Source organism: Amblyraja radiata, chromosome 3, assembly GCF_010909765.2.
Source record: "Amblyraja radiata isolate CabotCenter1 chromosome 3, sAmbRad1.1.pri, whole genome shotgun sequence".
Taxonomy (NCBI): Eukaryota; Metazoa; Chordata; class Chondrichthyes; order Rajiformes; family Rajidae; genus Amblyraja; species Amblyraja radiata.
Genome location: NC_045958.1, coordinates 103,004,396 through 103,024,127, shown reverse-complemented (window position 1 = coordinate 103,024,127; position 19,732 = coordinate 103,004,396). Strand labels below are relative to the sequence as shown.

Sequence of the window (19,732 nt, the reverse complement as noted above, 5' to 3'; positions counted from 1 at the left end):
CCAGTCTTCTCGAATTGCCTCTGTTGATGGTAATTATCTGTTTAAAATATTGTTATATAGGTATGATATTATTTTTTGAGACACCACCTTGATATTCATTGCTTCTTCCAGTGGATTTAAAATTATACTTTGAAATCTTGGTATATATTTCTTCATAAAATCACATACCTGGCCGACAGTCTTCCCACAATACCAGGCGTCTCCTTAACATCATCCATTCACCGAGTAGTGAGACCCCGGAGATAGTGGTCTCCCTCGACGCCGAAAAAGCTTTCGACAGGGTCGAGTGGAGGTACCTATATGAGGCGATGGACAGGTTTGGCCTCGGTAACAGTTTTATTCTTTGGGTCAGTCTATTATACTCGTCCCCAGTGGCCTCAGTACAAACAAACGGCACACTGTCGCCCCACTCCCCCTTCAGAGAGGTACCAGACAGGGTTGCCCGTTATCACCACTCCTGTTTGCTGTCGCGATAGAACCCTTGGCGGTCCGGTTACGCTCAGAGAAGGGCTTTAAAGGTATTACACGGTTCGACACAACTCATAAAGTCTCATTGTATGCGGATGACCTGCTCCTGTACATCTCGAACCCAGTCAGCTCTCTCCCTGTGATTACGAATATTTTAGAACGGTTCGGTGCGTATTCTGGTTATAAACTTAACTACCAAAAGAGTGAGCTATTTACCGATTAACTCATTGGCTAAGCAGCTCCCTCGCTCTTTAACCTTATTCAAATGGGCAGAGGACGGGTTTCGCTACCACGGCGTCTTTATCACGACACCCTTATCTGATATGTTCCGCACAAACTTTCTGCCTCTGGTTGAGAAAGCCGAAAGAAATTTTGACCGCTGGTCAGTTTTACCGCTATCCCTCGTGGGCCGGGTAAATCTGGTCAAGATGGTCGACCTACCCAAATTCCTGTATCTTTTCCAGCACGTCCCTATAATTATCACTAAATCTTTTTTTGATGAATTAGAAAGGACAATATCTAAATTTTTATGGGGTAGCAAACCGGCTAGAACCCGAAAGGCGATACTGCAGTCTCCTAAGAGTGACGGCGGTTTGGCACTTCCTGACTTTAGGCGATACTATTGGGCAGCTAACTTGCAAAAACTCATGTATTGGATGAATGATGATTGCGACCATCTACCGACCTGGGTACACATGGAAAAGGCGAGCTCACGTCACCCGTTGCGGTCTGTCCTATGCTCCCAACTCCCCCTCCCTATAACATATGTGGGTGCAGGCCCAATTGCGTCCCTCTCGCTCAAGATATGGAGTCAACTCAGGAAAAACTTCGGTTTACAAAGCCCTTCCATCTTGACCCCACTGCTTAAAAATCACATCTTTAAACCTTCAAGTACAGACCACGCATCTTTTCGTCCTTTGCGGAGCTCTCGTCCAACTACAGCCTCCCAAACTCCCACCTTTTTCGTTTTTTTCCAGATTAGGGATTTTGTGAAGAAGACATTCCCCCATTTCCCAAATCGCCCCCCTGAAACCCTGACCGATACCATCTTAGCTCCAGATTCGTATTTTATTATGTATAATTGGATTCTTCTTATATAATATATTGTTCAGTTTTATTGGGGAGAAGAGGATCGCTCCTAAATCGTAAGGAGAGAAATCCTCTTTCTCCATTCTTATCCATTCCAACTGTTGAGCAGAACTATCCAATCAGTAAATTATATTCTTAATATGCACTGCCCAATAATAATATAAAAAAATAGGCAGTGCAAGTCCCCCTACCTCTTTGTGTTTGCGCAAGTGGTGTCTTTTAATTATGTGTGCTTTATAATCCAAAATAAAATTGGTAATATTCGAGTAATTAAAAAAAAAATGTTTTGGTATATATATTGGTATAGATTGGAATTAATATATTATTTGTGGTATTTAAAATATATTATTTTATAGCATTTATTCTGCCAATTAATGATAGTGGGAGCGTTCTCCAAAATTTAATCAGAGCATTCAATTCATTTAATAATGGTATAAAATTAGCATTAAATAATGATTTATATCTTCTAGTAACTTGAATACCCAAATACTTAAATTTTCCCGTTGCAATTTTAAATGGGAATTTTAATGGGTGATTCGCTTTCTGGGGTTTTAGTGACATAATTTCACTTTTATTCCAGTTTATTCTATAACCAGAAAAATAGCCGAATTCCTCTATTAAATTTAATAAATTCGGGATACTCGTTTGTGAATTTGTAATATATAAAAGTATATCATCCGCATATAGTGACATTGTATTACTAGAGTCATTGGTATTATATCCCTGAATATTTGGATGCCTTCTTATCCTTTCAGCAAGCGGCTCTATCATAAGGGCAAATAGCACGGGTGATAAAACACAATCCTGCCTATTGCCCCTCGATAATTGAAATTTTGGAGATAACATATTATTAGTTAATATTCTTACCATTGGTTTATCGTATAGTAATTTTACCCATCTAATAAAATTATCTCCCATATTAAATTTGTATAAATGCTGCCATTCTACCTGATCAAATGCTTCCTCTGCATCCAAAGATATAACTGATAATTCTTCCTTTTCCGTTTTGTATGAATACATTATATTAAAAAGGCGTCTCAGATTGTTAGATGATTGTCTTTTAGGTATAAAACCCGTTTGGTCCGGATCTATCAATTTATTAATATATTTACTCAATCGTCTTGCTAAAGCCTTTGCTAAAATTTTCTGATCTGTATTTAGGAATGAAATGGCTCTATATGAGCCCGGCTCTTCTAAATATTTATCTTTTTTAGGTATTAGCGTAATTGTGGATTCTGCTAGTGCTTCTGGTAATTTATTTTCGGTAAAGGCATGCGTATATAATTTAAGTAACAGTGGGACCATTAACTCCTGAAAACCTTTATAAACTTCATTATTAAAACCATCTGGTCCTGGCGTTTTCCCATTTTTCAGTTATTTTATTGTTTCACTTATTTCTTCACGTGATCTGAGCTTCTAATTCCTCTTGTTCTAAGATATCCAATTTTGGCAGATTACAATTATCTAAAACATCTATAATTTTATTGTCTTTTATTTTAGTTTTAGATGTATATAAGTTTTGATAAAATTGAGCAAACCTTTTATTAATATCCTTGGGTAACGTTAATAGTTCCCCATTCTCTGATTTGATTTTAGTAATAGTATTTTCCTTTTCTTGTTTATTCAATTGTCGTGCTAGAAGTTTACGTGGTTTATCGCCAAATTCAAACTGTGCCTGGTTTGTAATCTGAAATAATCGTATTACTCTTGCCGATAATATTCGATTAAGTTTAAATTTCAATAATGTGATCTTATTATGTTTATCTATAGTTAGGTCTTTTGCATTATCTAATTCTAATAGTTTAATTTCCTTTTCTAACGTCCCTTGTTCTATCGTATTCTTTTTATTTTGGAAACTTTGATATGAGATTAGAACTCCACGGATAAATGCCTTAAACGTTTCCCATAATAAAGATGGTGAAATACCCGGTGTCTCGTTTGTCTCAAAAAAAAAATTCATTTGTTGTTTTAAATCTCCAAAAAGATTTTATACGTAGCCATTTCAGATACTGCTTGTTGAGGATTAAGCTCTTCATCTGAGCTTCCAGTTGTTGATTGAAGAGCTTCCAAGTCTTCTTGAAGCTGGAGTCTGATCGTAGCTTTCTTGGGTCCGCGTGAGTTATTTCCTTTTATCATCTAAAGGTCCCGTTAAAACTCCAATTTTTTCGACGCTTTCGGATCACTCCCGCGACGCCAGCAGCCCTCCGTGAGTGTTTTTAAATCGGTCCCGACTTTTAAAACGGCTTTTTACGCGATTTATATGCGATTTCGCGGGAGCGGAGCTCAATGCTGCGCCTTCACCACATCATGGCGCCACCGGAAGTCGGACCGCTACTCTTCGCGTTGTATATTCAATTATTCCGACAAAGGGGATTGAAGAGTTTGTGGCCAAGTTTGCGGATGATACGAAAAGATGTGGAAGGGCAGGTGGTGTAGATTAAGTAGGGATTCCGTAGTACGCCCTGGACCGGTTGGAGAAGTGGCAGATGGAATATAGTGTATCAAAGTGTGGAGTCAAGCATTTTGGTAGTAGGAATAAAGGCGTAGATTATTTTCTAAAAGGGGAAAGAACCCAAAAATCGCAGGTGCAAAGCGACTTGGGAGTGCTGTTGCAGGATTCACAAAAAGTTAATCTGCAAGTCGAATCGGTGGTAAAGAAAGCAAACTCAATGTTAGCATTTATTTCAGGAGGGCTTGTATACAGAAACAGGGATGTAATGCTTAGTCTCTATAAGGCGCTGGTAAGGCCGCGTTTGAATTACTGTGACTAATTTTGGGCCCCATATCTGAGGAACGATGTGCTGGCTCTGAAGAGGTTACTGAGGAGGTTTACAAGCATGATCCCAGGAATTAGAAGATTAACCTATGATGAGCGTTTGTCGGCACTGGGCCTGTACTGCCTGGAGCTTAGAAGAATGAGGGGGGGGGGGGAGGGAGTCGTTGATTTACAGAATAGTGAAAGGCTTGGATAGATTAGAGGTGGAGAGGATTTTTGAGCAAGGGGGAGTGTCTAGGATTAGAAATCATAGCCTCAAAAGTAAAGGACGTTGTTTAAGGAACGAAATGGGGACTTTATGAAACTGGAGTACCCGGAGACAGCCACACGGTCACAAGGGGAACACCAATCTCCGTACCGACAGCACCCGAGGCCAGTATCAAACTCAGCATATCTGGTGTTGTCAGGCAATGAATCTACCGCTACGTAGTTGTGTCCAATTCCCATCGTCACATTAATCCAAGAACATTGTTCCCTTCTTCAGTTCACCGACCAGCAATGTGTATGAAGGCTGCGTTCAATCAGTAATGGGATTGACCTTGCTGCAGGCAGAGTTCAGGACGTTCGTCTACTTGTTAGATAACGCCAGGCCAATGCCCTCATCAATTACCTCCACAGTTCCTGGGTGATCTCCGATCTGCGCCATGTGCTATATTTCCCAGTCGACTGATGTCGGTGAAAGCGAACAAGGCTTGCAAGAAAACAAGTGGGCGAATGTGGACGGTGGGACAGCTCTATTGGGAGCAAGCATGAACCCAATCGGCCCAATGACATCCTTTGTCGTATTAAGTAGTTCAGAACAGAAGTTGCATTTAAGTATAATAATATGATTATTAAGAGTTTGGACACGCTAGAGGCAGGAAACACGTTCCAGATGCTTGGGGAGTTCAGAACCAGGGGGTCACAGTTTAAAAGTAAGGGGTGGGCCATTTAAAACGGAGGGGAAGAAAAACTTTCTCACACAGAGAGTTGTGAGACTGTGGAATTCTCTGCCTGAGAGGGCGGTGGAGGCTGATTCTCTGGATGCTTTCAAGAGAGAGCTAGACAGAGCTCTCAAAGGTAGCAGAGTCAAGGGATATGGGGAGAAGGCAGGAACGGGGTACTGATCGTGGATGATCAGCCATGATGACTGATTGGCGACGCTGGCTCGAGGGGCCGAATGGCCTACTCCTGCACCTATTGTCTATTGTCTATCTCAAAATAAAGCAAACCAATAAATGTTAGGTAAGTGGTTTAATCATGTTGATATATTTTCAATCTGAACGAATTAATTGATTATATGCTTCAGATTAAGAATAGCGCGACCTAAATTCCCTTACACCTTCGTATGACTCGCCGGTGGCCCGTAACCGATAAACCTGAGGATGGGGGTGGAAATCGGAGAACCCGGAATCCACGCGGAGAAACCGGAACCCACGGGAAAGTAAAAACTCCACTTGGGGAACACCGGTAGTGGGGATCAATCCGGCTTTCAGGCGCTGCGAGGCAGCAATTCTACCACTGCGCTGCTGTGCCGCCCCTATGTGCGCCACTGTTCTTTGGGCCCCTGTCTGTACAGGACAATGACTGTTTCCGTCAGCAATCTCCGTATTCTGAAAACATGCAGAATAATGGACTAATGTACACACTGGTGACAGGGCAACGCTGACGCTGGCACTTATCACGGGGCAACGCACTGCACTCCCTCCTGCCGTCTCCATTGAAATCAATAGCAACAAATAAAGCAGGCCGTTGAGTCGCGAGCAAATTCTTTGCAAAAAGCAAACGGAGATTTCAGCGATTCCCACGGAACGATACGGCGATCTGCTGTGAAATGTATGAACCGGATGAAATTGCCAGTCGATACCATGGCACGCAACGAAAGATTGCGATCGTAGGTGCGGCGTAGGTCCGTGGACACTTTCAGTAGGGGGTTGGCCGATTGGATGTACACGGTGTTCGAAATTTCGGTCCTCCCAGCCTCCTGCGATCTATCAGTCTCGACCATTTCTGCAGTGGACAGAACATGAGTTATTAAAGTGAGTGTGGGTAATGGTACATATACATGACCACAGTTAACCGCCGGCAGAAATCTTTGCCGGTATTTTGTCCGGGACTTCAACTGAACGGAGACTCTTCGGCCGCACAGTGGCGCAGCGGTAGAGGTGCTGCCTTGCAGTGGTGCAGTCTGTGTGGAGTGTGTACCGCGTGTTTTTTTCTCCGGGAGCTCCCTGCTCCTCCCGCACTCGAAAGACGTGCAGGTTTGTGGGTTAATTTGCTTATGTAAACTTGCAAATTGCCCCTCGTGTGTCGCGCAGTGCTAATGTATGGGGTGATCGCTGGTTTACGCGGACTGGATGGGCCGAAGGTCTGTTTCCTCGCTGTATCTCTCAGTCTAAAGTCATTATTTACAACAACATTTGGGGTTAACACGTAATCGCATGCGCCTGACCGCAGGTCAAGGGAGTCACGAGTGTTTTATTGTCATATGTCCCAAATAGGAGAATAACATTCTTACTTGCTGCAGCACAACAGAATATGTAAATATAGTACATAACGGGAGAAAAAAAGTTCAGTGTGTATATATACACAGAATTATATTGATCAGATGTTGAAATCGGTGGGCGAACGACAGGTGGATATTAATCTCTGCAGGTGGAAGGTGTAGCATTTTGTTTCTATTGGTGTCAGTGCGACACACACAAGGAATGGGAACGTCCTGGTTTGCATAGAGGGACAGAGGGATCTTCGTTTAGAAATCGAAGGAGCGAAGGAAGGCAGAGTATTGGAGATCAGGGAAGGACTGAGATGAGAATCTGAGCAGCAATATGGTTGTCAACAATGATCACACAATTAGATTCATTTGAATTATTTTAGGTTACTAATATCTTGGATTGGTCAACTCTACAGATTAAACTGGATGTCAGAGAAGGGGGTGGCTGTGGACGTTTAATCATGACCCAAACACATGAGCGAGCTAGACAAAACATGCTGCAATAACTCAGTGGGTCGGGCAGCATGTCTGGGGTAAAATAATAGGTGACGTTTCGGGTCGAGACCTTTCATGACCGAGCTTTTAGCTTTAGGAGCAAGACGATAAGCGTTTTACGGCACCGGGCCTGTACTCGCCGGAGTTTAGAAGGATGATAGTGGACTTCATTGAAACTTACCGAATAGTGAAAGGCTTGGATAGAGTGGATGTTGAGCGGATGTTTAGTGGGATAGTCTAGGGCTAGAGTACATAGCCTCAGAATTAAAGAACGTTCCTTTAGGAAGGAGATGAGGAGAAATGTATTTTGTCATAGGCTTGTGAATCTGTAGAATTCTGCCACAGAAGGCTGTGGAGGCCAAGTTAATGGATAGTTTTAAGGCAGGAATAGATAGATTGTTGATTAGTTCAAGTTCAAGTTCAAGTTCACATTTATTGTCACATGCACCAATTAACGTACAGTGATATTTGAGTTACCATGCACCCATACATTTAAAAGGACACAATACACGATAGAACTTAACATAAACATCCAGGACAGTGATCACTGGAGGAAGGCAATGAGTACGGGTGTTGAGGGTTATGGGGAAATAGCAGGGGGATGGGGTTATCAGGGACAGATAGATCAGCATGATTGAATGGCGCAGTAGCTTTGATGGGCCAAATGGCCTAATTCTACTCCTGCCACGTGACCTCATGATTATGCGTTTTCGATCCCATCTGGGGCTGTGGTTAGGACTTATCAACGAGTCTCACTGCAGGTGGAATGGGCAGAGCCAGCCGTGTCTTGGGCTTCTACTCCGGTGAGGAACCAGTGATTTGCCAGGCATATATTGTGTGTTTGCATTTATGAAGGCAATTAAACATGGAAATATACAAAAGTTACCAACAGCAAAAATAACCTTTTTGAAGAGCATCACTGTTATAATGTGGAAAGTGAAGGCGGGAGAATGGGATTGAGAGGAAAAGATAGATGCGCCATGACCGAATGACGGAGATTCGATGAGCCTTATGGCCCAATACTGCTCCTATCACTCATGAACGAACCACTGCCCAACACACGGTGGCGCAGCGCTGGAGAGTTGCTGCCTCACAACGTCAGAGACCCGTTCTCGACCGTCTACGGGGCCTCTCTGTACGGAGTTTGTACGTTCTCCCTGTGACCAGCGTGGATTTTCTCAGAGTCCGGTTTCCTCCCACGCTCCAAAATCGTAGAGGGTTGCCGGCTAATTGGCTTGATATAATTGTGAAGTATCCTTAGTGCATGCAGGATGGTGTTAGTAGTGTACGAGGGTCGCTGGTCGGCTCTCACTCAACAGGCCTGTTTCCGCAATGTATTTTAAACGGAACTAAACTAAACGCACAAACTGGTTATCTGTCACTTAGAGAGAAAGGAATGCATAATGTTACATACCTGAGTTTGGCACTACAATAAATGAAAGACATCACTAACAGGGCAAAGGTTTTCAATCCAAGCGGAATACACAAGATCACAATGGGGGCAACCTGTGTGACTGAAGAGAGGGTGAGAGAGGTCAAACAAGACTCTAGCAAAGAGAGTGAGAGAGTACTAATAGAGGCGGCTCATTGATAGATGTGGTGATAATGTGTCGTTAAACAGCAGAATTATTCAGAAGGAAGTGAGGGTAATGCGTGTGTGAAATAATGAGAAAAGGGAGATTAAAAACCACATAAGCACTCACGCCGACAGGACTTAAGACTCGATTGTGTAACGTTCCCCCTGTACTAACTTAATTGGCAACGGACAATGTGCCATTTCAAACGGCTGCGAACTGAAGTGCTTGAAATGGGTTGTAAATCCAAGAGCGACGGGTTAATATTGTAAATATGCAGTATCATTGGCAATACGCCAGTATTCACAGTAGCACAGTAAACATCACAGTCACTAGTTTACGTATATAGGTGGATGAAGCAGGAACTGCGGAGAGAGAGATAGAACTAATACTTCAGGTCAGTGAAGGAACTCTACATTTCCAAATCTACTAATTGCCCTTTTTCTGTTTTCAATTAACTCAGTGACTGGCGCTGCACATCCACTGGTGCCGGCTGGTGGTGGTGGTGGGGGGGGGGGGGTCACACATATCCTACACCTACATATCCTAACACAGGTCTACACACTCGAGCCGAGTGCATCTTCACCGCACTCCCTCGACATCATTAATATGTTTATTGTGCAAAACGCAAAGAGATGGAGTGAGGTGGTGGGTGAGGAACCATCTGTGCAAGCAATGCACAGAAGATATTTTGGTCGGGAGCCCTTCAGAACGATTGCATTGAGGAGAGAAAGCGGGAAGAGATTCGGGGCGGGGCAAAGCCTGACAAGTGATAGGTGGACCAAAGTGGGGAGTGTGTTATTTATTGATTTCTTAATTTGCGTTAAGAAGAAAAACGCTGCCCTCAGTTCTGCAGGTGGAATCGCACCCTGACCCCATATGATTATACAGTGTTAAGACATTTTTATTGACGTACACAAATAATTTCTTAATACAAATTAACTAGCCAGAGCAGTTCTGGTCTCTTGTACATCGGCCCGTCGGCCTTCAGTGGAACATACATACACTGCAAGATCGCTCTGATCATCGACGGTGCCCCAACTTCTCATAGTTAACACATACTCTGCTTTTACGCCTTGTTCACCCATTTGGCATGCTTCACATTTAATCTCATTATTAGTTTAATTTAGTTTAGTTTATTATCACGTGTACCTAGGTGCAGTGAAAAGCTTTTATGGCTGCCGCGTTCCATCTGCCGCGTTCCCACCCAACCTTTGGCCTGCCCACACCCACTGAACCTTCTTTACATCATCCTGCCCACCCAGAGTCTCATCTTTTCTTTTGTCATCTGTCAGATTGCAACTCCGTCATTTGAACATTCAGTCAAAACACTAATGCATGTAGGGACTAAATGGGGCCGCTGCATTGCACGCTATGGTATCCCATTGGCCACAATTGGTCAACCTGCGAGAGATGCGTTTATCCCCAACTTGCTATCTCGTCCGAGAACCACATTTCAAACACGGGCGCATGGTCCCCTACGTCTCCCTACTCCGGATTTCAGATTGTTGACCAATCTCCCATGCGGGACTTGACCGAGATCCTTCTGAAAATCCAAACACTCCACATCAATTAGCCTTCTTCAATTCTACTCATCACATCTTGCATAAATCCATGCTGGACATAGAACATAGGAAACTGGAACACATGAACCGGCCCTTCGGCCCACTGTGTCTGTACCGCATATTATGCCAACCAAAACTAATCTCGTCTGTCTGCACGCACGATTCATACCATCCTATTCCCTATATATCCATGTGCCTATCTAAAAGCCTCTGTCACCAACGTATCTGCTTTCACCACCACCCCTGCCAGCGCGGTCCATGCACCCACCACTCCCCACTTCAACAACTTGCCCCGCACAACTCATTTAAACATAGCCTAATTCGCCTGCAACCTAAGCCCTCTAGCCTTTGTTTTGTGTTCTGCTATTACATGCTTCGTTATGAGGTTCAGTTTCCAAAGGCTGACCGAAATATTTCATAGCAATTTGCCGAGCAGACTACACGTTAGTTTAACAAGTCCTGGTCAATGTAGTTGCTGCTGAGTGTGGCAGCCGAGATCCCGCCCCCAGGTCCCTGATCTTCAACTTTACGAGCCGAGAGGCGGGTTTTCTGTTCCTGCTCCCCTTCCTCCCTCCACCCCCTCGCTGTACACTGCAGAATATGGCGATGGTTTCTTACCGGGTGTGACCCGCAGCCGGAGCTCACGTTGGTACTGATGAATAAACGGAGTGTATAAAATATATAGGTATTTTGCCTCCGGTTTCCTGATCGGCACGAGACACAAGTAGCCGTGACTGTCCTCCACCCTCAGCTGCTTTATCCTGGTTGAGGCGTTTCCCTGCTCTGGGTTGCCGACCAGCTCGAACCGAGTTGCTCCGTTCTCCGCCGCCCAGGATCCATCAGCTTGGGGTCTGAACGTGACGATGTGTCGGCAAGGATCCTTCCTCATCCATGTGACCGCGAGAAGGGCGTGCTTGAGCGGTGGGAACACACATGATAACGTAGCCGAAGCCCCCTCAGTCCCAGTCACCACTGAGACATTCTCGCCGGAAGCTGAGGGAAGGACAGACACCGGAATGTATCACCGTTCTGTGGATGAATTATCTTCACATTCTAGCAAGTCTCTACCATCTCCATGCACGTTTGTTCGTCTAATTCCAGTTCAGATTTAGGTGCCCTTAGAATAACCCCAACAAAGTCTACACAAGTTACATATAGATTGGGCCAACCAAATTGGTAACAGCGCTGGGGAGGAGCATTTCCTCGAATATAGTTTTTTTAAGTCAATATGTTGAAAAAAACGACTAATGGGCAGGCCACCCTAGACTGGGTATTGAGTTGATGAAGGATTAGTTAGCAATCATGTTGTGCTATGCCCCTTGGGCAACAGTGACCATGTTATGATGGAATTGTGCATTAAGATGGTGAGCGACACGGTTAATTCACAGACTAGGGACTTGCACTTAAAGAAAGGAGTCTTTGGCGGTATGAAACGGTAGTTGTCTGGGATAGTCTGGTAAATGGTACTTAAAGAGTGACGGTGGAGTTGCAATGGCAACGATTGAAAGATCACTTGATGAACTACATTTGTTCATCCCAGCCTGGCGTAAAAATAAAATGGGGAAGTCGGCTCAACCGTGGCTAACGTGGCAACAAAAGGATAGCGTTAATTTCAAGGAAGAGGCATATAAATTGGCCAGAGGAAGCAGCAAACCGGAGGACTGGGAGAAATTTAGAATTCAACGAAAGAGGTCAAATTGGTTAACTAAGAGGGGGAAATAGAGCACGAAAGAACGCTTGCGGGGAATATAAAAACTGACTGTAAAAGCTTCATTACATATGTGAAGAGGAAAAGCTTAACGAAGGAAAATGTAGATCCCTTACAATCAGAGACAGGTGAATTTATAATGGGAAATAACGAAATGGCAGAACAGTTAAACGAGTAGTTTGGTTCTGTCTTCACTGAGGAAGACACAAACAATCTCCTAGAAATACTAGGGGCAGATGATCTAGTGGGAGGGAGGAAATGAAAGGAATCCATTATTAGTCGCGGAATTGTGTTATGTAAACGGGTATGACTGAAGGCAGATAATTCCCCAGGGCCTGATGGTTTGCATCCCAGAGTACTCAAGGAGGTGGCCCTGGAAACAGTGGGTGCATTTGTGATCATTTTCCAATGCTCTCTCGATTCTGGATCAGTTCCTGTGGACTGGAGGGTAGCCAATGTAACTACACTTTTTAAGAAAGGAGGGAGAGATAAAACAGGGAATTATAGACCAGTTAGCCTGACATCGGTAGTGGAGAGACATAGAAACATAGAAACATAGAAATTAGGTGCAGGAGTAGGCCATTCGGCCCTTCGAGCCTGCACCGCCATTCAATATGATCATGGCTGATCATCCAACTCAGTATCCCGTACCTGCCTTCTCTCCATACCCTCTGATCCCCTTAGCCACAAGGGCCACATCTAACTCCCTCTTAAATATAGCCAATGAACTGGCCTCGACTACCCTCTGTGGCAGGGAGTTCCAGAGATTCACCACTCTCTGTGTGAAAAAAGTTCTTCTCATCTCGGTTTTAAAGGATTTCCCCCTTATCCTTAAGCTGTGACCCCTTGTCCTGGACTTCCCCAACATCGGGAGCAATCTTCCTGCATCTAGCCTGTCCAACCCCTTAAGAATTTTGTAAGTTTCTATAAGATCCCCTCTCAATCTCCTAAATTCTAGAGAGTATAAACCAAGTCTATCCAGTCTTTCTTCATAAGACAGTCCTGACATCCCAGAAATCAGTCTGGTGAACCTTCTCTGCACTCCCTCTATGGCAATAATGTCCTTCCTCAGATTTGGAGACCAAAACTGTACGCAATACTCCAGGTGTGGTCTCACCAAGACCCTGTACAACTGCAGTAGAACCTCCCTGCTCCTATACTCAAATCCTTTTGCTATGAAAGCTAACATACCATTCGCTTTCTTCACTGCCTGCTGCACCTGCATGCCCACTTTCAATGACTGGTGTACCATGACACCCAGGTCTCGCTGCATCTCCCCTTTTCCTAGTCGGCCACCATTTAGATAATAGTCTGCTTTCCCGTTTTTGCCACCAAAATGGATAACCTCACATTTATCCACATTATACTGCATCTGCCAAACATTTGCCCACTCACCCAGCCTATCCAAGTCACCTTGCAGTCTCCTAACATCCTCCTCACAGCTAACACTGCCCCCCAGCTTAGTGTCATCCGCAAACTTGGAGATATTGCCTTCAATTCCCTCATCCAGATCATTAATATATATTGTAAATAGCTGGGGTCCCAGCACTGAGCCTTGCGGTACCCCACTAGTCACTGCCTGCCATTGTGAAAAGGACCCGTTTACTCATACTCTTTGCTTCCTGTTTGCCAGCCAGTTCTCTATCCACATCAATACTGAACCCCCAATGCCGTGTGCTTTAAGTTTGTAAACTAATCTCTTATGTGGGACCTTGTCGAAAGCCTTCTGGAAGTCCAGATACACCACATCCACTGGTTCTCCCCTATCCACGCTACTAGTTACATCCTCGAAAAATTCTATAAGATTCGTCAGACATGATTTACCTTTTGTAAATCCATGCTGACTTTGTCCAATGATTTCACCACTTTCAAAATGTGCTGCTATCCCATCTTTAATAACTGACTCTAGCAGTTTCCCCACTACCGATGTTAGACTAACTGGTCTGTAATTCCCCGTTTTCTCTCTCCCTCCCTTCTTAAAAAGTGGAGTTACGTTTGCTACCCGCCAATCCTCAGGAACTACTCCAGAATCTAAAGAGTTTTGAAAGATTATTACTAATGCATCCACTATTTCTGGAGCTACTTCCATAAGTACTCTGGGATGCAGCCTATCTGGCCCTGGGGATTTATCGGCCTTTAATCCATTTAATTTACCCAACACCACTTCCCGGCTAACCTGGATTTCACTCAATTCCTCCAACTCCTTTGACCCGCGGTCCCCTGCTATTTCCGGCAGATTATTTATGTCTTCCTTAGTGAAGACGGAACCAAAGTAGTTATTCAATTGGTCCGCCATATCCTTGTTCCCCATGATCAACTCATCCGTTTCTGACTGCAAGGGACCTACATTTGTTTTAACTAATCTCTTTCTTTTCACATATCTATAAAAACTTTTGCAGTCAGTTTTTATGTTCCCTGCCAGTTTTCTTTCATAATCTATTTTTCCTTTCCTAATTAAGCCCTTTGTCCTCCTCTGCTGGTCTCTGAATTTCTCCCAGTCCTCCGGTATGCTGCTTTTTCTGGCTAATTTGTACGCATCATCCTTCGCTTTGATACTATCCCTGATTTCCCTTGTTATTCACGGATGCACTACCTTCCCTGATTTATTCTTTTGCCAAACTGGGATGAACAATTTTTGTAGTTCATCCATGCAGTCTTTAAATGTCTTCCATTGCATATCCACCGTCAACCCTTTTAGAATTAATTGCCAGTCAATCTTGGCCAATTCACGTCTCATACCCTCAAAGTTACATTTCTTTAAGTTCAGAACCATTGTTTCTGAATTAACAATGTCACTCTCCATCCTAATAAAGAACGCAACCATATTATGGTCACTCTTGCCCAAGGGGGCACGTACAACAAGACTGCTAACTAACCCTTCCTCATTACTCAATACCCAGTCTAAAATAGCCTGCTCTCTCGTTGGTTCCTCTACATGTTGATTTAGATAACTATCCCGCATACATTCCAAAAAACCCTCTTCCTCAGCACCCCTGCCAATTTGATTCACCCAATCTATATGTAGATTGAAGTCACCCATTATAACGGTTTTGCCTTTGTCGCACGCCGGTGAGGATGTGATCAGAGAAGTGCTTGAGTTGATTATTAAAGATGTTATTGCAGTGCATTTGGAAAGTAGTGACAGGATCGGTCAAAGTCAGCATGCATTTATGAAGGGGAAATCATGCTTGACGTATTTTTTGGATTTATTTGAGGATGTAATACGTATAATAGATAAGGGAGAACCAGTGGTTGTGGTGTATCTGGAATTTCAAAAAGCCTTTGACAAGGTCCCACACAAGGTATTAGTGCAAAATTAGAGTACGTATTGGAGGACGGGTATTGACATGGATAGAGAACTGGTTGGTAGACAGGAAGCAAAGAGTAGATATTAAGTGGTCCTTTTCAGAATGGCAGGCAGTGACTAGTGGGTTGCCGCAAGGCTCAGTGCTGGGACTCCAGTTATTTACAATATATATTAACGATTTAGATGAAGAAATTTATGTAACATCTCCAAGTTTGCGGATGACACAAAGCTGAGTGGCAGAGTGAGCAGCGGGGAGGATGCTATGAGACTTGAATATGATGGGTGAGTTGGCAGATGCATGGCAGATGCAGTAAAATGTAGACAAAGGTGAGGTTATCCACTTTGGTAGCAACACCAAGAAGGCAGATTGAATGGTGTCAGATTAGGAAAACGTTAGGTGCAACGAGACCTGGGTGTGCTTGTACAGCAGGGAGTGAAAAAAGCTAATGGCACGTTGGCCTTCATTGGGAGAGGATTTGAGTTTAGGAGCATGGATGTCCTACTGTAGTTGTACAGGGCCCTAGTGAGGCCACACCTGGAGTATTGTGTGCAGTTTTGGCCTCCTAAATTGAGGAAGGACATTCTTGCTATTGAAGAAGTGCTGTACAGGTTCACCAGGATAATTCCCGGGATGGCGGTACGGATATATGAGGAAAGAATGGGTCGATTGGGCTTGTATTCCCTGAAAATTAGGTTGAGAGATGTTGAGAGAGGATCTTATAGAAACGTTAAAACAAATTCTTACGGGATTGGACAGGCTAGATGCAGGAAAAAATGTTCCCGATGTTGGGGGAGTCCAGAACCAAGGGGCCACAGTTTAAGATTAACGCTTACGCTATTTAGGACTGAAATGAGGAAAAACGTTTTCACCCAGAGAGTTGTTAATCTGTAGAATACTCTGCCACAGAAGGCAGTGGAGGCCAATGCACTGGAGGTTTTCAGGAGAAGGTTAGATTTTGCTCTTAGGGCTAACGGAATCAAGGGATGTGGGGAAAAAAGCAGGAACGGGATACTGATTTTGGATGATCAGCCATGATCATATTGAATGGCAGTGCTGGCTTGAAGGGCCGTATGGCTATGTTCCTTTCTATGTTTCTTAAGTGAGCAGCTTCTTGTTTCTCAGCTCCAGCCATGAGGCCCCATTGGACCATCGCTGAATAGAGATATCCAAGACCATTGCAATGTTTTCTCTGCTATCAAAAATAGATTTCCCTCCTCCTCTCTTCCCTCCCTCTCTATCCAACCATTAGCGCCTGTTTCATGGAGCGTCGAGCTGCTAGTTCTGTCCCTACCGTAGTCACTTTTCTGTAATGTCTATAACATCCATTCTTTAAGGGTGGCAGCGGTAGAGTTGTTGCATCACAGCGCCAGGGACCCGGGTTCGGTCCTGACTAGGGGTGCTGTCTGTATGGGTTTTTTTAATTATCCCGTGAACGCGTTGGGTTTCCCCGGGTGCTCCTGTTACCTCCTACACTCCAACGACGTAGAGGTTTGTAGGATAATTTGTAGTTGAACATTGTGCAGCGGGATTCACTGGAAAGGGAGTAAGAGCGGAAACCCGGCGCCTCATACCGATACGTGCTTGATCAACATTTATTGATCATCAGCGTGCCAGGGAAGCGTTTGACCCGTGCGATCTGGGCACAGCTACAGCATTTAAGCATTGTTTCTCACATATCACAGTCAGGCGTGTTGGGACCACAGTGTGAAAGGGTCCAATATTGAGGTCCACTTGGCACCGAAACCTAGCACCATCGTCCTCCCGGCGCAGTCGCCCCACCATTATCGATACATCCCTCTGTCTGAGGTGCCCTGCGAAACTGCACCGGCTCCCTCCGGCCTCCTGTGTCACTTCATCGCACCGGGAGCGGCCGGGACCGGGATATGTACAGTTAAAAACAACGCTCTCAACCCCGGATTTTCTCTTGTGCCACAGCACGGAGCCGGTGAGGATGTGATCAGTGGGTGGGTGCGTGAATGTACACGGCAACACAGCGGTGGCCCCTTCCATGGCAGACAGCTCATCAGCACCGGATATTGTCCAACCATTGGACGAAAAATCTACAGAGAGAGAGAGAAAGAGAGAGAAAGAGAGAGAGAGAGAGAGAGAGGGCGAAGGGGAGGGGGGGGGTGGGAGGGTGAAGGCAGAGAGAGATATGAGCCAATGTTAGAACAACAAGTGAACAGATCTGCAGTTTCAGAGCTACACTGCCTGGTGTGTAGTCACAAGTGCTACCATTAGATGTCCGTGTGCCTCACTTCTACAGTAACAGAGTGGGTTCCAGACCGGGAGATATTGGGGGTGGGGGGGGGGGAGTGGTATTTGCAGATGGGGGTGGGGGGGGTGGTGGAGGTGAGGCGGTGGAGGTGTGGTATTCGCGGATGGGGGTGGGAGGGGCGAGTGGGGGCGAGGATGGGAGGGCGGGGGGGAGGGGGCGGGGTGCGGTTTCCAACAGTAAAGAATAGCCTGCAGAAAGCGACTGGGATCCAATTCTGGGGCAGGGGATGGGCTGTCTATAATTCATGTCTGAATCTTGGGTCGGTCGTCTATCTAAATACCATTGTATTTTTTTCTGGAGGAGCAGCGATATTTGAACATTGTGTAACTCTGCTTTGGTACAGAAGCGTTTCTGGAACTCAGTCCGTGTGACAGTATAGTTACAGCAGGAACATGCGACATTCGGGCCCTTCCTCTGTAAAATAGCAATATTATCATACCTAGTCACCTGAACCAATAGACCCGCAAATGCCTTCCTTTCTGAGGCATTCCTCATTCCCTTAAAATGCTCCATTTTTTATCACACACCCTTTCCTCACCCAACCCCATTTCCATCCGGCCCTATGTTGCAGACCAGTGAGGAACATTGTTTCTTCCAACCGGCTTGACCAATCGTATTCTATCTGTAACAGTTTCTTGTTCCCTTCACTGATGGGAACATCCTCACTCTGTTTTACACCCTTTGCAATTTTGCATCCCCCAATCGGGTCTCCTGGCAATCTCCACTTGCTACGCTATTAAATAAGACCGTGATTTCTACTGCTTTTAATTCCATCTCCCCATTTTCGCTTGCATCGAACAACATTCCACCCGCTTACCTGTCAAGTGTGCCACTCTGGTTTAGAAAGGATTGGTCCGTGTGCAATTGTATCCACCTACTCTTTCGCCGTTTGACCCGCACGGAAGGAGTGCAGTGGATCATCAAGACCTCATCCCCTCCCTGGCAGGGGCACTCAGTGACGGTCAAGACCAGTATATTACCTACCGCCGACTGACTTCGGCGGGAGCTAAAGTACAGACACCTGGAGGACTGGCAGTATGGGATGAGACAAAGAAGGAAAATCACCTACTGTAACCCAGGACTGACACCGAGAGCAGGGCCGAGCAAAGACAGACCCGGAGAGAGGGCATCGCAAACACTTCAGTGTGGTGTCCACCTCACCGACTGCTGTTTACGTGCTGGCACTGAAATACAGAAGTAGCTTAAACTTCCTCTATATTTCCCGTAAACCCTCGGGAAATGTTGAAACTATCGGCTGGCGGTCAGTGATTTCACACTGACCAAGCACAGACGGGGGGATAATTTTGCTGCATACCTTCACAGTCTGCCTTGGCCTACCTGATCTCACTGTTGCTGAACAATTTAATTCCTCCCATTCCCACACTGACCTTTCTGCGCCCCCCCCCCCCCCCTTTCCACTGTCATAGTGATACCAAACGCAGATTGGAGAAACAGCACCTCATATTTAGCTTGGGCATCTTACACACCAGAGGTATGAATATTGCTTTCCGTAAATTCAAGTACTATTTTAGGACTCAGTGGAGAACGACTGGTAAGCTGATACGAAAGGGGGACGTTGCTTTTCAGGGGACGGTTACGTGTAATATTAAAATAAAGTGCACTTTTTTTGCTGTGGCTATATACAGGTAAATAAGAGAAGGGTCGTAAGGGACGCCTACGCCTCTACAGAATAGAATAGGCCTGGTGATTAAATAACAGGAAACAGGGGAAAGGAAGTGTGGTGAATAAACTTCTGCACCAAACTTCCCGCGGGGAGCACTACACATAAAATAACAAATGTACTCATTTTACATAACACGCTGGACGGTGGAACTTGTCTTCCGTTCCCATTTTCTTGAGTTGTTGCGATGTTGTGAAAAAAGGTCAGGTACTGTTGAAATTGTTAACTTGCAGCAATTAAATTCAAGGTCAGATTCATGAGTACATATATTGCTGAAGGGAGGGCCCGTCAACAACAAAGATGGACTCGGCCGGGCG

At 44.8% G+C, this 19,732-nt stretch overlaps 1 protein-coding gene across 1 annotated transcript; it reads right to left on the bottom strand.

Moving 5' to 3' along the window:
• Positions 1-6,121: 6,121 nt before the first annotated feature.
• On the bottom strand, positions 6,122-18,903 carry LOC116970708. Its single transcript, XM_033017205.1, has 5 exons — positions 18,804-18,903; positions 17,130-17,516; positions 11,059-11,433; positions 8,716-8,815; positions 6,122-6,322 (listed from the first exon to the last, which is right to left on the bottom strand). Exons 1-5 carry the CDS (start codon positions 18,862-18,864, stop codon positions 6,307-6,309), a joined length of 939 nt encoding a protein of 312 aa, XP_032873096.1. The 5' UTR covers positions 18,865-18,903; the 3' UTR covers positions 6,122-6,306.
• Between the last annotated feature and the right edge of the window lie 829 nt (positions 18,904-19,732).